Genomic DNA, 15,708 nt, shown 5'->3' with positions numbered 1-15,708 from the left:
CTCTGCAGGGCCTGTGTGATGCGGAGATGCTTCCCCCAGCTTGCTGCTTTATGCGATGGCCAGAGCCACACTGCTGCCCTCTAACAAGCCTAGTATGTCTAACTGCCCTGAGGCTGCTCTGGGCTTGCCTGGCCACAGTATTTATTTGCTTCTTTCCTTGCTTCAGGTGGCCAAGGAACTCTTGCAGGAGATCTGTGAACAGATGGGAGCAGGTGAACAGGAAGAGATACAGGAATTTGTTCTTCTTGCCATCAGGAGTGAGTGTGATAATCTTGGCAAGTAGAGAGTAGTATCTAGATTCTTTCTTAAAGTGGTTCCTCCAACAAGGGGTACCACAGCTACTGTCTTGAATAGTTCCCCAACCCTTCTTGGCTCTCAGGAGGTTCCTCTTCAGCACATTTCCTCTGTTACCAGGATTCAGGATTGTGCCTTCTCAAGGGCTGTGTTGCTTGTTCCTGGAAGACGTGTGTGTGTCTGTGCCCCCTTGGAATGGCTGATGCTGGGAGTTGTAAGGGCAGGGTGGAACAGAGGTGTGCAGGAGGGCTCCTGCCCCAGCACCAGCAGTGACGACCCTCTCTCTGTGTAAACATGTAGATAAAATGGAGAGGCCAATACGATCGGCGGAGTATATTCATGATTACCTGCTGGAGGACAAGTTGGTCACTGTGACTTTACGCAGGCTCATCTGGAGGACACCTCTGCACTTTGAGAACAAATTTTATACTGATGTCCATTATGGACAGGTAAGCAACAAGGGCAGTGTGTGCCCCAGTAACCTCCCTAGCAGGGGCAGAGTTAATGTCCAGGCCAACAGGAATGTCCCAAGGGGGCTGAAGATGCGGGAGGGCTTCGGCTGATCATCTTTGTATGCTCTTCCTGGGAATGACTAATAACTGAAGCTATGGATGCAAGGAAGGCAGTGCTCCTGTAGCCCTAGCCTGTAAGCTGTACTGTTCAGACATAGACCGTGTGGTTCTGCATGCTCTTCCCGAGCCCAGAAAGCCTTTTTTTTCATGTTATCAGCCTGAGCTGGATGTGTTATCAGCAAGGTGCAGGATATGGGTCTCTGCAGCCTGGCGCTGCCCAGACCTGCACGTTCCTTCTGGAAGGTTTAACAAAGGCCTCTTTGCTGTGCTGTCTCTCAGATTCTGTGGGATTACCTGAATGGGAAGATACTATTGATCCGTAGTAAAGAAACAGAGATGCAGGTGTGCACTTTGGCATTGCTCCAGCACTGGGCCAAATCAGAGCAGCAGAACTCTGCTCCCTCCAGGTATGTTTGTCTCAGGGTGGGTCTCTAATGGCTGTTGGCACCACAGGGATTACTTACGTTAATTATACTCTGTATAATTAAGGAATAGACAGTTCTGGAGAACATAAACTACTAATTAATGTCACTACTTTGTGACTGACTCCTGTCCATCAAGAAGGTTTACCTCCTACTCACACTCTTGATGCTGACTCTCTGATCCATATTTCTTTTGTGACTCCCTCTGAGCTCAGGGTCATGAGGGTGACATGGAAATTCTTTTGACTGCCGTGTATTTGTAATATCAAGAAGAAAGTGCATGAGCTTATAGTTGGGATGAATGCTCCTTTGTTCTTTCTCACAAGTGCTAGAGTTTTCAATGCTGGGCACTTGAAATCTATGTAGTGAGGTGCCTAATGGGAATTAAAATGTCCCTTGGTACTGGAAAGCTTCTGTCCTGCAGCCCTGAGCTGTATTTTCACACTCCTTCCTTCCTGTATCCTTACGCACTTAGACTGGGAGTAATGTCTCCATCCGATCTCTGCACACCACCAGCAGCAGGGGGTAATGGCACAACCCTGCTGGGCATGGGGAACTCTGCCCCATGGGGTGCTTTGGAGGCACAGGAGCAAGACAGGGTTAGAGTAAGGTGTTTTTCAGCTGAAACTGCCTGTATAAGAAACACCCTGTGGCTCTACTTTCATGCTACAGTCCTTGTATGAAGAGCTCCTGTTGACTCCAGGAAGGAGGGGTTTCTCTCAATGCACCAGTCAGTGGTGCAGAGCTTCCTTCTGTGTGGAAAATGGTGGCCTTGATGTCTCTAATGTTTCCTTCCACGTTACCCAATACGGATACAACCTCTTGTGCTCTTCTCCTCTCCCTCCACTGTTGCCTCCAACCATCCAATTGAAAATTGTTGCCACAACCCCTTCTTTCTCTTAATCCCTGTGGCTGATCTTTCCATTTTAGCTGGGCAGGGGGTGAATTACTGTCTGCTTGTTGGCACAGGGAGGAGCTGAAGGAGTACACGCCAAAGCCCCTGCAGTCTTCCATCAGTCCCCAGGCTATGCAGAGCCAGGTCAGCATGCTGCTGAGAACCAGGCAGCGCCTCCAGCCAGTGGATGCAAAAATCCAGTTCATAGGTGAGGAGACATCCAGACCTGCTTAAGCCGTCTATCCTGAGCGTGATGCAAGTTGCTCTGAATGTGCTTTTGGGACAGTTCATGAGGTTGGTGAGGATCCTTGGAGCCTGGAATGAGCCATGACATGGAACGCCCTGACAACCTCCACCTGCAGATTGGCACTGGGACCCAAGCATGGCGATCAGGGTAGAAGTCCCACTTCTTTTGTGGAAGTCTGTAGTAGACTTTCAGAGCTCTGTACAAGTTGTGTTTTAATTGATATTCTGGCTGCACATTTGTTTTCTGGTTGGAAAAGAATGGGACATTCATCCAGGCTGCTGAGAATTAAGTATCAGCAACCTGGGGAGGAGGGAGAAGTTGTAAAATCTTACTTTTTAATGTAGAAAAGCCTGGCAACTCTTGCAGCTTTTGACCAGGTTGGTGCAGCAGATTGCTGGCTGGAAGCTGCTGCCTGAAAGCCACCTTCTGCTTTCTTACAGAGCATGTGATGAAATTGCCTTTCTTTGGCTACAACACCTACTTAGTAGAGAGAGTCAGTGACAACACAATCTCTGTGCCCTGCTTCTTTGGTGTGAATAAAGATGATATCATCGTGGCGGATGGCACCACTCAGGTATGTCAGATAATTCCTCCCTCGAGTCCAGAGCCCTGATGTCTGTCAGATGTTACCTTTGACTTTTAGAACAACTTGTGCAGGAAGAGACTGTATTTACTGGCATCACAGCCACTCTAATGTTAAACCACCCAGGCCCAAAGCAAGTGACAAGAATGGTGGAACAGTTAATACTGCCATGCGCTCTTTTGTTAGTCCAGTGATCACCCTACAAGAATAGTTCACTGTAAAACCACGTGAAGGTCACAGTCTTGTTTGTCCCAATCTTGCAGTTCTAGGGGCGTGCAGGCACCAGGAGCCTGCCCTGTGTTCTGTATGCACTGCCCTGTGACCCAGTCCTTGTCTCAGCTTTCAGTAAGCTCTTGAGGTGAATCCTTCTTAGGTGAGAAATCAGATGGTTTTATTTGTAAACACTGCACCCGAGCGTTTTGTGGTTTTTTTCTCCTTACACAGGCAGTCTCCTGTGTCATTCCATTGAATGAGCTGCAGAAGATGCGAACCCTGCGACCTAGCTCTGATGGGGGGCTTCCTGGCATAGAACTGAACTACGGCTCGGCTGTCAGCCCCAAGACTATGTGGCTTGAACTGTCACAGGTGAGATCAGCCTGGATGTACTGCTTCCTCCTGGTGATTCAGAAATTGCCCTCCACGGCCCAGCTGAGCCCCTGCTAGGAGACGGTACTGCTGCTCTCTTCTGTCCCAGAGGTGGATGGGGATACCGCACTTCCCAGGCCCCAAAGTGCAGCTTTGTCCCAGCACCTACCTGATATTTAATTACGGAAAGTGACTTATGGGAATATTTAATTATGAGAAGCAGCCATTTCTGGGGCAGAGAATGACTGATCCTGATTTGTGTTTTGACAGGCTAAGGAAATGTACCACATGATTGTTGTCATCCTGGATAAAACAGAGTTGCATCGCTAGAGCCTAAGAGGAAGAGAATGCCCAAGCAAACCAGCACTGTTTTCCCTTTGAGCTTGTTCAGTGCTCCCAGCCCTGTCTTCTGAGAAGGACTCTTCCAAAAGACATCCATGACCTCAGACAGCTGCTTTCTAAGACTGCCACCACAGTGTTTGTTGATAGACTGGACCTTAATCTCACCCCTTGTGACCTGCTGTTCCATCCCCAAGTACTCTTCCTTGAAGCAACACATGCACTGGCTAAACAAACCACGACTCCCTTTCCACACTGTTGCTTTTCCACAGCCTGTTCCAACACAGCAGCTGAACAGATGCAAGAAATCGCCTTCGAGCTATGCAGTGTGGGACTGTTCTCTTCTATTTTGAATTAATTAACACGAACAAAGGCTGACGCTGGCTAGAGATTTGTGTATCACGACGCGAAGCTGAGGTTATGAAATGACTGCACTGGCTGCTGGTGTTTCCCACAGGCCAGCTGTTTGTACTGATATGCAAGAGGCCCTGTGGCAGGATTTGTGAAGCAGGAGCTTGTAGAAAGCATCTTAATTGCAAAGCAGATCAGTGTTAATATAAAATTAACATATATGCTGGGGCACAAATTGAGCTGCAATGGTAAGAAAGTTTATTGTAATTAATTGCTTACTGACATAATTATGCTTATGTTTCCCTCTACTATAAAGAAGTCAGTCATGCCCGTGCAGCTGTCGTACTTAATGGTGGCTCCATGCCTGTGGAGAAAGTGTATTCAAATGGAGCTTGTATTACAGTAGAGCATCCTGGGTTGTACAAAACTGCTTAATTTATTTTTATTGATACAGCTGTCCAACTGAACTGAAAAGTAACTGCAATTTAGGAGATTGCAATAAAATAATCACATAGAGATATTTTGAAGCTATGACATGACACATACTGGTTTACACCTACAGTGGGATGACTGACCTGCAGGTAACTGGCAAAGCTTGAGGAAAAGGTTGTCACTGTTGGTTGGGAACGGGACAGACCTGAGGCTGCTCAACGCAAGCTGTGGTGCACAGCTACCTTCTTGCTGGTGAGCTGATGCCAACACTAGCTACAGCATCTTCCCTTCAAGTGCTGCTCACTACGGCCTGTGAGGTCTTACCTGAAGCATGTTACACCTTCCCCTTCAGCCGTGCTACTGCAAGGCTGCGTAAAGAACTGCAGCAACGTGAAAGAAAGGAATAGAGAAGATCACTGAAGATTAACTTATCCTTATTCCCCTTCTTTCTCTGAGTTTCTGCTGCCTTATGCAGAAGCACAACTCACCTGGTTAGAAATGTCCCACATTGTGATAAAGCACTTTGTCACACAACCCCATGCCTTAACCTGCCCTTTCGGGAGGCCCTTGATTTACAAGACAAGCAAAGCATTTCTGAGAAGTTCACCCAGGCAGTAACATTGCTTTATTGTCAGTTCTGCACGTACCCTTCAATACATTTTTAAAAAATACATGTGTTGAGTACAGTGACCCAAAAGCCCGTCTGATGGCCTCTGGCTGCAGGTTCCTCTAGCAGCACTAGTGCCTGAGGCTACCATCCTCTATAGGCATGGAACAATACAGAACCCAACAAAAACCCAACAGACAGGACTTGTGCCAGGGAATCGGGTTACCTCAACCCCACTGATACCCAAAGGTTCAGGTCCTTATATAATCATAGCAGCAGGGGCACCGCAGTGTCAATTTGAGGGTCAGAGCAGTACCTTAACCAGCTGTAACAGCAGCATTGCCCCTTCTATTGCAGACTGCGGGTGAGGCACAGGGAGCAAATATGGCTTTAGGGGGTACAAGCAAATGCTGGAAAACTGTTGGCAACCTCCATGCCACTATTGGAGAGGTAAATACTGAAAGAGCATCACCGCTTAAATTAAAGGACAGTCAGAACTAGACAAAGTTTTAAAAAAAAAAAAAAAAAAGATAAAAAGAATCTGAGTTTCTACACCTTCAGAAAGTACGCATTGCCTGCATGGTAAAAACAAAACGTTCCCCTCCTGCCCTTCAAGAGAAAACATTCCATCCAGGAACTCAACCATCAAGTTCATCATAGGCAGCCCTGAGCAAAGCACGTGAACTTGCAGCGTAAGGCTTCCATTGGTAACACTGAAATAAGAACTAAGAGACGGGGGAGCGAGGGGAAGAGCCATCAAAGAAGCAAGATGTCACTCCAAACCAGAGTCCCAGCTGGAAAGTCTGAGCCCTTCCCAGACTGCTGCGGGAAGCAGAGGTTGGAGACACTGCAGAACATCTGAGGCAGCAGCCCTGACCTACACAGCAGATGCAGACTTCACACCTCTTGGTACCAGAGGGCTTCGGTACCCTGGTTGTTAAAAGAACTCTCCATAAATTCTCAGAAACTTGTTCCTGGAAGTGCAAATCACAAAGGAAAGAAGTGAGCAAAAACGCAGAGGGAAAAGAAAGCTCACTTCTGCAGTTTCATGAAACCCTCCGTGGCTGAGTTCTTCAAGATCCCCTGGTCCCACTGCTGGAGAAAGGAAGACAGCCGACACGACACAAGGATCAGCTCTCCGAGCGCTGCAGCTCCTGCCAGTCTGTCTCGCTCTCACACCTGACTCTTGTTTTGAAAAACTCCTTGATGAGTCTCTGTGCTTCCTCCTTCACTGCAAGAGAGGAAGCACCACCTTTGAGATGATAGTTAAGACATCTACCCCCTCTAAAGACATTTAGCATCAAAAGAACCCAAGATTCTTGGTGCTCTCTCTAGCTGCCAACTCACCAGTCCTGCAGGCAGGGTTCTGCTCTTCAGTCAGTAAGTGAGACAGGTGCCGAGCAAAGCCCTTGAACAGATCCTGCGGAATTGGGCAAGAGAAAGAGCAGAACGCAGATGTTGGTTACCTCACCGGACTGTTTCCATGTTCGTCTCACCCCGAGCACAGGCTGTCTCTAGCACAAACCAGTCACAGATTTAGACTCCAGGGGTGTTGCAAACCTGCAAATACACCTGACCCTGCAGCGCTGGAGAAGCACATGCACACACGTGCTGCCTTGCAGAACACATCAGGTAAACTACACCAAAACTGAACCAGACCTGTTGTCTACCGCAGGTGGGAGTTCTTAAAAACTTACAGGAGTAAGAAAAGATGAACCTATCACAAGTGTGGAACCAACGTGATACCAGTCTAAATCACACAAAAAACCTTTCTTGGGAGAGGTGAGTTGCTGCACCTGGAGTCACTAAAACAGCACTCAGCAAGATGTGACTTGGAAATGAAATGTGGTATCCAGATCATCTGCCCCTTCTTGGAGCCCCAGATCACTAGGAGGTGCAGTCTCCTTTGCATGAGCTGTGCCCTACCTTGGAAGCAAATTTGCCACCCTTGTAGAATGGAGTCAAATATTTGACAACGATGTCTGCTGTCTCTTTGAGGGACATGCCTTTGGTCACTGGCTGTATGGTCTTGCTGGTTCCTTCTTTATCACACTGTGCTAAGTTTGGATCAAAAGTCACCTTCTTCTTTGTTGGACCAACACTTTTGCTTTCCGGCTGGGACAGAATAGAAGATTTTTCCACTATCCGTAGCCGCTTTGTTGCAGGACTTTCCATATCCTGGAGGTGGGAGAGAAGAAAACCAAAGGCATCAGCTCCCATGGCAGCATTACACTTTGAAGCAGCCGCTGCCTTCTGAGAACATCAATCTTTGCAGCATCCTACAGGCTCTCCCTACAGTGAATACATGCAGGAATCTCTGTAAACCATTTTGCTGTGTACATATAACACAGTTTCCCACACAAAAGAGGAAAACCCTTTAGGACTAACACATCTAGAATTACCCTGTGCTCTTATTAGGGCAGCTAATTGCTAGGCCCTGCTCTGTGCAGGAAAAACCGACAGGAAAAGATTTACCAGGATGTCTGCTGAGAATATATCCCTCAGAAACAATCAGCCACTGCAGGAGTGCCACACTCCTGTTCGGTTTCAAAGAGCAAGGAGCAAACTGCCCTGTTCAGTAGAGACGGTTACCGGGCAGTCCCAGGTGCCAAATGCAGAACCAGAGACTGAATGGCAAAAGCAGCTCTGAGCACAGTTTGCTGCTGAGCAGTCCTGCGCGCCACTGGCCTGTGATTATTCCCTTGGCTTGTGAGTAACTTGCTAATTATAGTTAGTTACAGATCGAGAGGGGGTGGAGAGACTCATTCCAGGCAAGTCACCAGCAGAGGTTACAGTCACATGCGTTGCAGAGAAGAGGAAACAAAGCAGAGTGGAGGGGAAGTTTTCCACTGCGGTCCAAGTTCCTGGCACTGGCCCAGTGGGTGACGGGGACACCAGGAGCGCAATGCAACTACGGTTCTCCTCTCTGCTGCACTTGCAGCTGGGCCCTCCCCAGATAAACAACGCTATCAGGTGAAGTTCAGAACAGGAGCATCACTCCCAGAGAGAAACCTAGCACAAGGTGAGCAGAAGAAATAAGAGGAAATTAGCATCTGTTAATGTCCTACCTCATCTGATCCTGGTCGCTTCTCACAGTCACCTTCCCCAACAACAGTTAGCTCCGTTTCTGTGACTTTTTCAGCAACACTGGTGGGAAGAGTGGAGAGAAGGCCAGTTTTAATCATTCCACAGTGAAGATATTACTACATTCACTGTCTGGTAAAACAAGCCTCACCAGCCTAGAGATGTAATAGAGATTCCCAGTTTCCAGGACAAGGCTGGTGGGGCCCTGTGGCTCATTAACAGGGCAACACAGGGAGCAGAGAGGTAGATACTTTACCTGGATTTTACATCAATTTCTTCCTGAAGGAGTACAGATTCAGCAACCTGCTGCATCTTAAAATCCTCCTCTCTCTCAGGCAGTGTTACTTCTGTCTCTCCCAGCTCTTCATTTACTGTCTGGGACTGTACAGTCACATCTTCTCCAGAGACATCTTTGTTTTCCTGAGGTACTGGTTTCTCTCGACACATGCTTTGAGAAGAAACCTGAGGTAGTGTGCTTGCAGAATGGCCATCTTCCTTTGCTGAGCTGCAACTTTTGGCTTTGGACCCATCTTTGGGGAGGGAGAAGAATTTTAAAATATCCTGTGATTCTTTTTTAGCCGCTTCTGCAAGCTTTTGCTGCTTCTTGCTAGGTTTGGACTTCTTAGTAGGGCTATCCCAAAGGGCAGCTTTTGTGTCTGGACTGGGTTTCTGTCCCTTCTTTTCTGGAAGGAGTACTTCTACCCCAGCACTCTCACATGTTGCTTTGGTTCCTACTTCTTTCTTCTGGAGAACAGGGTTTCTGGTGTCCAGCTCCAGACTGCAGCTGCTGTTGTCTTGCCCATTTAGACAATCAACTTCTTTTTTGACAGGCTTTGCATCGCTCTCCTCCTGGATCTTCAGCAGTTCTGAAGCTGTCTGGAACAAGCTGGATTTCTTTGGAAATCCTGCTCCCACACGCTTGGGTTTGAACTAGGGAGAGAGAAGAAGAAATTTGGGATGTGAGAGCATTAAGGAAGCCCTGTGTGCAGAACCCTGAAAGGAGCCAAGTTTCTGTATACAATGCTCCAGTGTGTACAGCCGTAAGCTGGGGAAGGCTCTAAAACTGACTCATCGTCATAACCATCGCCTGAGACATCAGGGAAACGGATTAGGTTAAAGTCATAGGCCCACAGTAAGGAAGCAGACAGCATCCTTGGTTAGAGCAAAGACAAGAAAAACTTATTTGACATATGGCCTGTACGTAGATTATATTCACTAATAGGAACCAGCATGACAAGTTGATCTCACTCCAACACCAAAGGACAGACAGGGAAGGAAATTCCAGTAGAAATATACCGCTATGGCCACACAAAGGACCTAAAATAAAATTATAAAAAAGCAGACAAATAAAGCACACCGTTCCCTTCTTGTCTATCCCATCTGTACTCACTGAATACACCTGGGATGCAGGGAGGAAGTCCTCTTCTGCTGGACACCCAGATTGTGTTTCTAAGCTGCTGTTGCCACCAGTTCCAGACCCAAAGACTGAGAACAGCTCTCCTTGTTTTGAGGCTTTGTTGATTTCTGCTACCTGAAAACAGAACAGAAATATTCTATAATGGCCAGAAATCTTTATGCATTGCTGCCTCTGTACACACTAAAAGCCACAGTGGCAAAACAAATGTCTCCCCTGGAGACACAAGAACTTCAAAGAGACTTATGGCAATGAGGTAACCTAAACCAAGGCATCTCTATTGTCAGCGACAGGCTGAGGAACTCCCACCCCCTTTATTACTAGACCCAGAGGATATCTGGATAAGCTTGCACTGGTGGGTAGGTTTCCAGAGCCTGTAAAGCCAACAAAGATGTGAAACCAACATGACTCTGGGCCCTCCTGGAAACAAAACCAAGGAGAAAGATTTGGAAGACATCTAAGGCAAAGCAGAGTTTCTCCATCTTTCCTACACAAACTCTAGCCTATCTTCCCGTTGAGCTGAGGCCACACTACATTCAAGGGAATGACAGCAGGGGTATGGCCCTACCTTCTTTAGCACAGTTGCCTTGTACGAGTTGGCCATTTTACTGGTCCGGAAAGCTTCATACTCCAGCTCCACAGCACAGGCATGAAGGTCTGACCTGTAACAAAGGCTGGGGTGATTTCTGGCAAGACACACTTCTATGTCTGCAAAGGGAATGCTAATGCTTAGGCATCCCCCAAAGAAAGTACAAAATTCACTCCCTCTGGTGCAAGATTAAGTGATAACTTCCGTTAAAGTCCTACGGGATGCAGCCGTGAATTGCTGGAGAATGGAAAGTGTGGTGAAAAGAGTTTTAAATCAAAGTCCTCTTATCCAGCTGCTCAGTTTGAGAAGTACACTATCCCCATCTTGTGGGACAGGGAAGAATTGCCACTCCTAGGATTCAAGCTGATTTAGCAGAATCAGACACAGGAATCCTCATATCTGATCCTGAATGTCACTACAAGAAGGATGCTGTTAAGTGAAACTGTGTACTTGCACCCAACAGCTTACAAAGGCATTCTCTGAGTGTGGTAATGTTGCTCAGGGAAGAGCAGGCCCTGTGCTAAGGGACTCGATATGCTACCCCTGTCCTCTCATACCCTTTTCCTTCTGCTGCTGGAACCTTTTGATTGGTGCTCAAAGCTTCTTCCAGCATCTTCAAGCAGTGTTCCCGTCCCTAGGAAACATGGGATACTCAGACATGCTCTACAGAAGTCACAGTGCCCCTCGGATTTCCATCCCTGAAGAAGTAAGCACAGGGCAGGCAGAATCTCTGTTGTTCTTTGCAAGTCAGCAAGACTGAGCGTTAACCAGCCTTTCTTACCTTCACTGTGAGCTTTGAGATTCTCCTGCTGGAGGCATCCTTCAAGGGGCAGTCTGAACCTATTGCACAAGAGATATTTGGAAAAGGCGTCACAGCAGGGCTGGGGCTGGTGGAGAACATCTCAGCTGGCACAGGGAGGGTGCCAGTCCAGTACTGCTTGGCCTGCTCCTCCCTGCAGAGTCTCCCCAAGGACCACTCCGGTCACCCTTCTTACCTGGAGAAGCTGCAGTCTCCAAAAGAGCAGGCAGAAGTGAGATTTTTCTCTCTGGATAAGAATGTCTACTTTGCTAGTTCATTACTAACAGCTTTCCAAAACCTCCCCATCTCAGGAAACCCTTTTTCAAGAAATCCCAGCTCTTAAACACAACTCTTTTCTGCTCCCCACAATACCGACTAAAACAAAGAGGCTGAATAGAGTAACATGAACTACCAGCTATTCTTTTACAATAATGTAAGAACTGTGTTGCTAGATAGCGCCCCAAGTAGCACAGTTACAAATGGCAAAGTTCTTCAGCAGTTTCCTTACAGCCCAATAGAATAATGCTCCATAACCACTGCAGAAATAGCCTACAAAGTCAGGTCAGACAGAGTTTTCCTTCTCTCTTGCTTATTTGGAAAAGTTGTTCAGAAAGATGCATTCCATATTTTCACCCCAACAAAAGCTAAGCTCTGATCCATCTCCTCCTGCCAAGCTTTCCCAGCCAAAAGCCTAACCTCTGTGCCTAGGGACTGATACCTCCAGTGTTGATGCTATATAAATTACACACAGCTGCAAAATATAAGACTTCCTTCTCCCAAAGAAAACCCACTATAAATCAAAGAAGATATTTACTTGGAGGAACAAAATCTTCCTTTTCTGGTTCTTTGCCCTGGAAGAAAATAAAGATCAGTCAAACATTTCTATTCCTGTAACACACATGCAGGTCTAGAAGCACAAAAGACACATTTTATACCCTTGCCCCCGGGAAAAATAATGCTGAAGTTACAAAGGTACTGAAAAGGCACCCAAATGTGGTAAAAGAGGCAAAGGATGAGAATCAAACCAATGAGAATCTCTGACAAATGGATACAAACTCACTTTGCGCAGACTCATCTGCCTTTTGTAGAAGTTGTTCCACTCCCGTTTCCGACTCTCTTCATTGGCTTCATCCCCATTCCCACTGCTTTCTTCGTCGTAACTGGATAAGGCAGGAAAACAAGAGAAACAAACATTTCTGTAACTGCAGCATTAACTGGGGGACGGGCTTTGGAAAGCCTAGATCATCACAGTATTTATTGTACAAAATATTTTTACACGTCTTTTCTGAACAAGTCTTAGCTTTTAGTTTCACTACCATTCCTCAACCTGGACAGTACTGAGTGTCCTCTAAAAATTAATGGGATTTGTTAATCCCATGAACTAGTAAGCAGGATCATGAACTAGTAGCACATAACTGGTGCTCTGAGAATGGAGGGCTCCTTCCAAGGCAAAGCTACAAGACATGGAGAGGTTCAATAAATCGAGTGTCAAACATTGTGCTGTACAACAGCATCGGCCTTGTCTTCTCAGGTCCTGAGATCAAACACAGGCTAAGGTCACACGTTCACCAGTTTCCTCAGAATCAACTGGACTTGCCTGAAGAACAAAGCTACCGGTGTCGAGCTGGTTAAGGTAAAGCAAAGGGCTGGGCCAGCTGACAGCGTTGCGATCCTGGCAGAGCTCCACGGGCAGCAGAGCGTGCACCCTGGCAGAGCTGCACAATCGCCACAACTCAGCCAGAGAACAAGGAGGAAGAGAAGTTGTCACCTCCGCGCTGCCAAGCGTTTTACAGAATGAATTATGTTTCCCACTGCACATCTTCCTTTTGCTGTGAGCCTGACAGGGAAACACTAAAATTTGGCAATCTGCAGAAGAAGCTGACACGGGCACTTCATTACATCCTCTGTGATGAGTGAGTCCCGTCGGTGGCCCCCCCAGCCTGCTGGCCCACAAACGGCCGTACTAAGTCAGGAATGAACTCTGCATCGTGTCATACTTCGCTGTCACATTGGTCTCAATTTAAACATTTTTGATCCTCGTGACTGTGAACGGGCTGAGCCCACTTTACTGCCTTCGAAAAATTTCAGGCTAGTTTCTTGAATCGATTACATTCTGGGGGGGCAATTCTTAGGTCAGTCAAAACAGCTTTTGGCTCTCTGGGACACGAATGTGATCAAGGCTGCCAAAGTGTGTGGAAAATTAAATTCCAGCTCCTGCTGCCAGGAAGTTGCAGGAAGATACCACCACACAGAAACATGTGCTGAAAATAGGAGTGGCTGGGCCTGCAGCTGGGAGATGCTTCTCTTTGATAGCCCCTATGAGCTGAGCTTGAGCTACCAAGTACAGACCTGCTGAAACCTCTGCAACCTCTCCTCCCGCCTTCGTACAGCTCTGGGTCATAGCTGTCCCAGGAGGAACTTGTGGGCCCGATGCAGGTTTTGCTCCAGCTGTTGGTGCAGCGCTCCAGTGACTCCAGTTGTCTTTTCACCGCCCCAGGGTTCTTGCAGTAATCACAGCACTTGTTACAAGGTGGGGTGACATCTCCGAAGTACTTTGCTATGGCAGCATGGCGACATCTAGGAAACAAAAGGGAAAATGGTCTGGTCATTATTTGTATTGACAAGAACCCCACCCTTCAAATAAAACAGACTTGAATTTTTTTTTTTTTTTTGCAGAGAACCGTGTATTCCACCCGGAATCAGGGGAATTAAGCCCTGGAGCAGAACTGGGGTTCTGTTCCTGGCATTTCGCCGACACTTCCCCACATGTAAAACAAACAGTGGTGTCAACCTCTTTGCTAAATGCGTTTGGATCTTTGAGATATGCAAAAGGCACAGTGGATGAAATATGCAGTTATTAATTCTGCATCGTTGCCCAAATATATTCTATGTCCAATCAGAGTGGCTCTAGGATAAATATGTAAAGAGGTCTTGTTGATCCCTACACCTCAGAGTTCAGAGCACATCTCTGTATTTCACACCGGAGAGCTTCTAATTTTATTGTTTGTGGTTTGAAGGTGAAGAAATCTACATTGGAAGAAACAGGAATGTAAATTAAGTCACAGAAATAGAGTCCAGACCGAGGTCACAAGGGAGCACTACTCAGATAATGCAGCCTGGGTCTTGATCTGCTAATACAACCTTCCGATCAGGAGCCAAAGTTCGGGTAGAGTTCTAAATCCATGAAAACCAGTGAGTTTGCCCACAGATTATTGCACAACCAGTTCTACCAGCCTTTGCAAACTAGCCATGTGAAGATGATTAGATTCTTCCAAGAATCTTCAAAACATTTCTGGCAGACATAGTGCTTTTGGATATGTAAAAAAAAGAGTTTGGTGACAGATACATGCTCATTAGCAATACAGGCAGGAAGTAATTTCTCTTCTAGAACACTCCCTAACTTAAACCAGTGAAGACACTGATTTCGCTAGAAAAAGAATAACCAGGCAGTTACGACTTTTTTTTTCTTTTTTAAGAAAGCAGACAGAATTTAGAGGAGCTTTTTAAAAACCTGGGTTTCACAGCAGAGGTGGCCAGCTGTCTCTTAATCAAAACGCTGATACCAGATACACAGAAACACTTCATCAGGCATTTAGAAATCAAATCCTGCAGCCAAGCAGCAACAAGAGTTGTTTTAGAAGAGAATTATTTTACTGCAAGGAAGAACAAAGTGGAGATTTTTCCTCTCTACCAAGGAGTGCCCTAGTTGGCTTACCAACTTCATCTGCAAAAAGTGGGTCACACAAGGGTAAACTGAGTGAGCACTTCATTTATTCTTATTTTAAACCCTCTGAGACATGTCTGAACTTGCCAGAGACCTAAGAAATGCAGTTTGCTTCTTAACTTGTGTGCGTGCTTGGATCTGGGGGGAACAGAACTGTATGTCTCTCCCACAGCATCACAAACAAACCCTGCAAGGGGCTGCAGCAGCAGCTGGCTCCCTCATTCCCACGGCCCGGGAGGCTCATTTGCCAAGCAGAAGAGCGAGTGAAGCAGCAGGTTACAAACTACTGTCACCAGAGCCACGAAATGTGTGTGCTCAAGCGCAAAGGACCTGGCGCTGCTCAGGTAAGGAGGGTGCAAGAGCCTGAGGTTGCACTGCACAGCCCAGGGCACTGAAAACCCAGCGAGGGCTGCGACAAAGCTGTCTTTATATCCCCCTGCCGAGCCGCACTGACTCGCGCTCCTCTTGCGCTCAAAGAGCTCCTTTCAAATGGTGGGGAAGGGTGGGGGGACTGGGATGGGGACAACACATTTGATCCCCTTGTCCTTCCTTTCCAAAAGAGCTGCTGGCGCTGCCTGTCCTGCCAATGCAACGTGACTACAGAAATGTCAGCGAGCTGCAAGTCAGCTTTTTGTTTCCCCAAAAGAAAACAGGCAGGCATTCTCATTAATCCACGTTTCTTTCTCTCGCACACGCTGATCTGAATTAGAGTTAAGCGAGGCACACAGTAATTAATGGTCAAGCCCTCTCCTCTCTCCTCCAGCCTGCTCA

General features: G+C 47.0%; 2 protein-coding genes across 3 annotated transcripts in view; one reads left to right on the top strand and one right to left on the bottom strand.

Moving 5' to 3' along the window:
* MYO15B (myosin XVB) overlaps positions 1–3,928 on the top strand; it is a 30,954-nt gene extending 27,026 nt beyond the window's left edge. The window contains exons 46-52 of the mRNA XM_065648096.1: positions 167–275; positions 595–743; positions 1,146–1,273; positions 2,258–2,391; positions 2,871–3,004; positions 3,458–3,598; positions 3,869–3,928. Of these exons, the coding sequence (XP_065504168.1) occupies positions 167–275; positions 595–743; positions 1,146–1,273; positions 2,258–2,391; positions 2,871–3,004; positions 3,458–3,598; positions 3,869–3,928 (855 nt within the window). The remainder of the gene's footprint in view (positions 1–166; positions 276–594; positions 744–1,145; positions 1,274–2,257; positions 2,392–2,870; positions 3,005–3,457; positions 3,599–3,868) is intronic.
* Positions 3,929–5,291: 1,363 nt separating this feature from the next.
* Positions 5,292–15,708, bottom strand: part of RECQL5 (RecQ like helicase 5) — a 36,512-nt gene continuing 26,095 nt past the window's right edge. For both annotated transcript variants that reach the window (XM_065647992.1, XM_065647991.1), the window contains exons 9-20: positions 13,563–13,790; positions 12,274–12,373; positions 12,028–12,064; positions 11,196–11,254; positions 10,972–11,048; positions 10,394–10,487; positions 9,802–9,942; positions 8,668–9,341; positions 8,396–8,474; positions 7,254–7,505; positions 6,675–6,747; positions 5,292–6,558 (exon numbers count right to left, since the gene is read on the bottom strand). In XM_065647992.1, coding sequence (XP_065504064.1) covers positions 6,458–6,558; positions 6,675–6,747; positions 7,254–7,505; positions 8,396–8,474; positions 8,668–9,341; positions 9,802–9,942; positions 10,394–10,487; positions 10,972–11,048; positions 11,196–11,254; positions 12,028–12,064; positions 12,274–12,373; positions 13,563–13,790 — 1,915 coding nt within the window. In that variant the 3' untranslated portion in view covers positions 5,292–6,457. The remainder of the gene's footprint in view (positions 6,559–6,674; positions 6,748–7,253; positions 7,506–8,395; positions 8,475–8,667; positions 9,342–9,801; positions 9,943–10,393; positions 10,488–10,971; positions 11,049–11,195; positions 11,255–12,027; positions 12,065–12,273; positions 12,374–13,562; positions 13,791–15,708) is intronic.

This window comes from Caloenas nicobarica, chromosome 18 (assembly GCF_036013445.1).
Source record: "Caloenas nicobarica isolate bCalNic1 chromosome 18, bCalNic1.hap1, whole genome shotgun sequence".
Taxonomy (NCBI): domain Eukaryota; kingdom Metazoa; phylum Chordata; class Aves; order Columbiformes; family Columbidae; genus Caloenas; species Caloenas nicobarica.
This window is presented reverse-complemented; position numbering and strand designations above follow the sequence as displayed.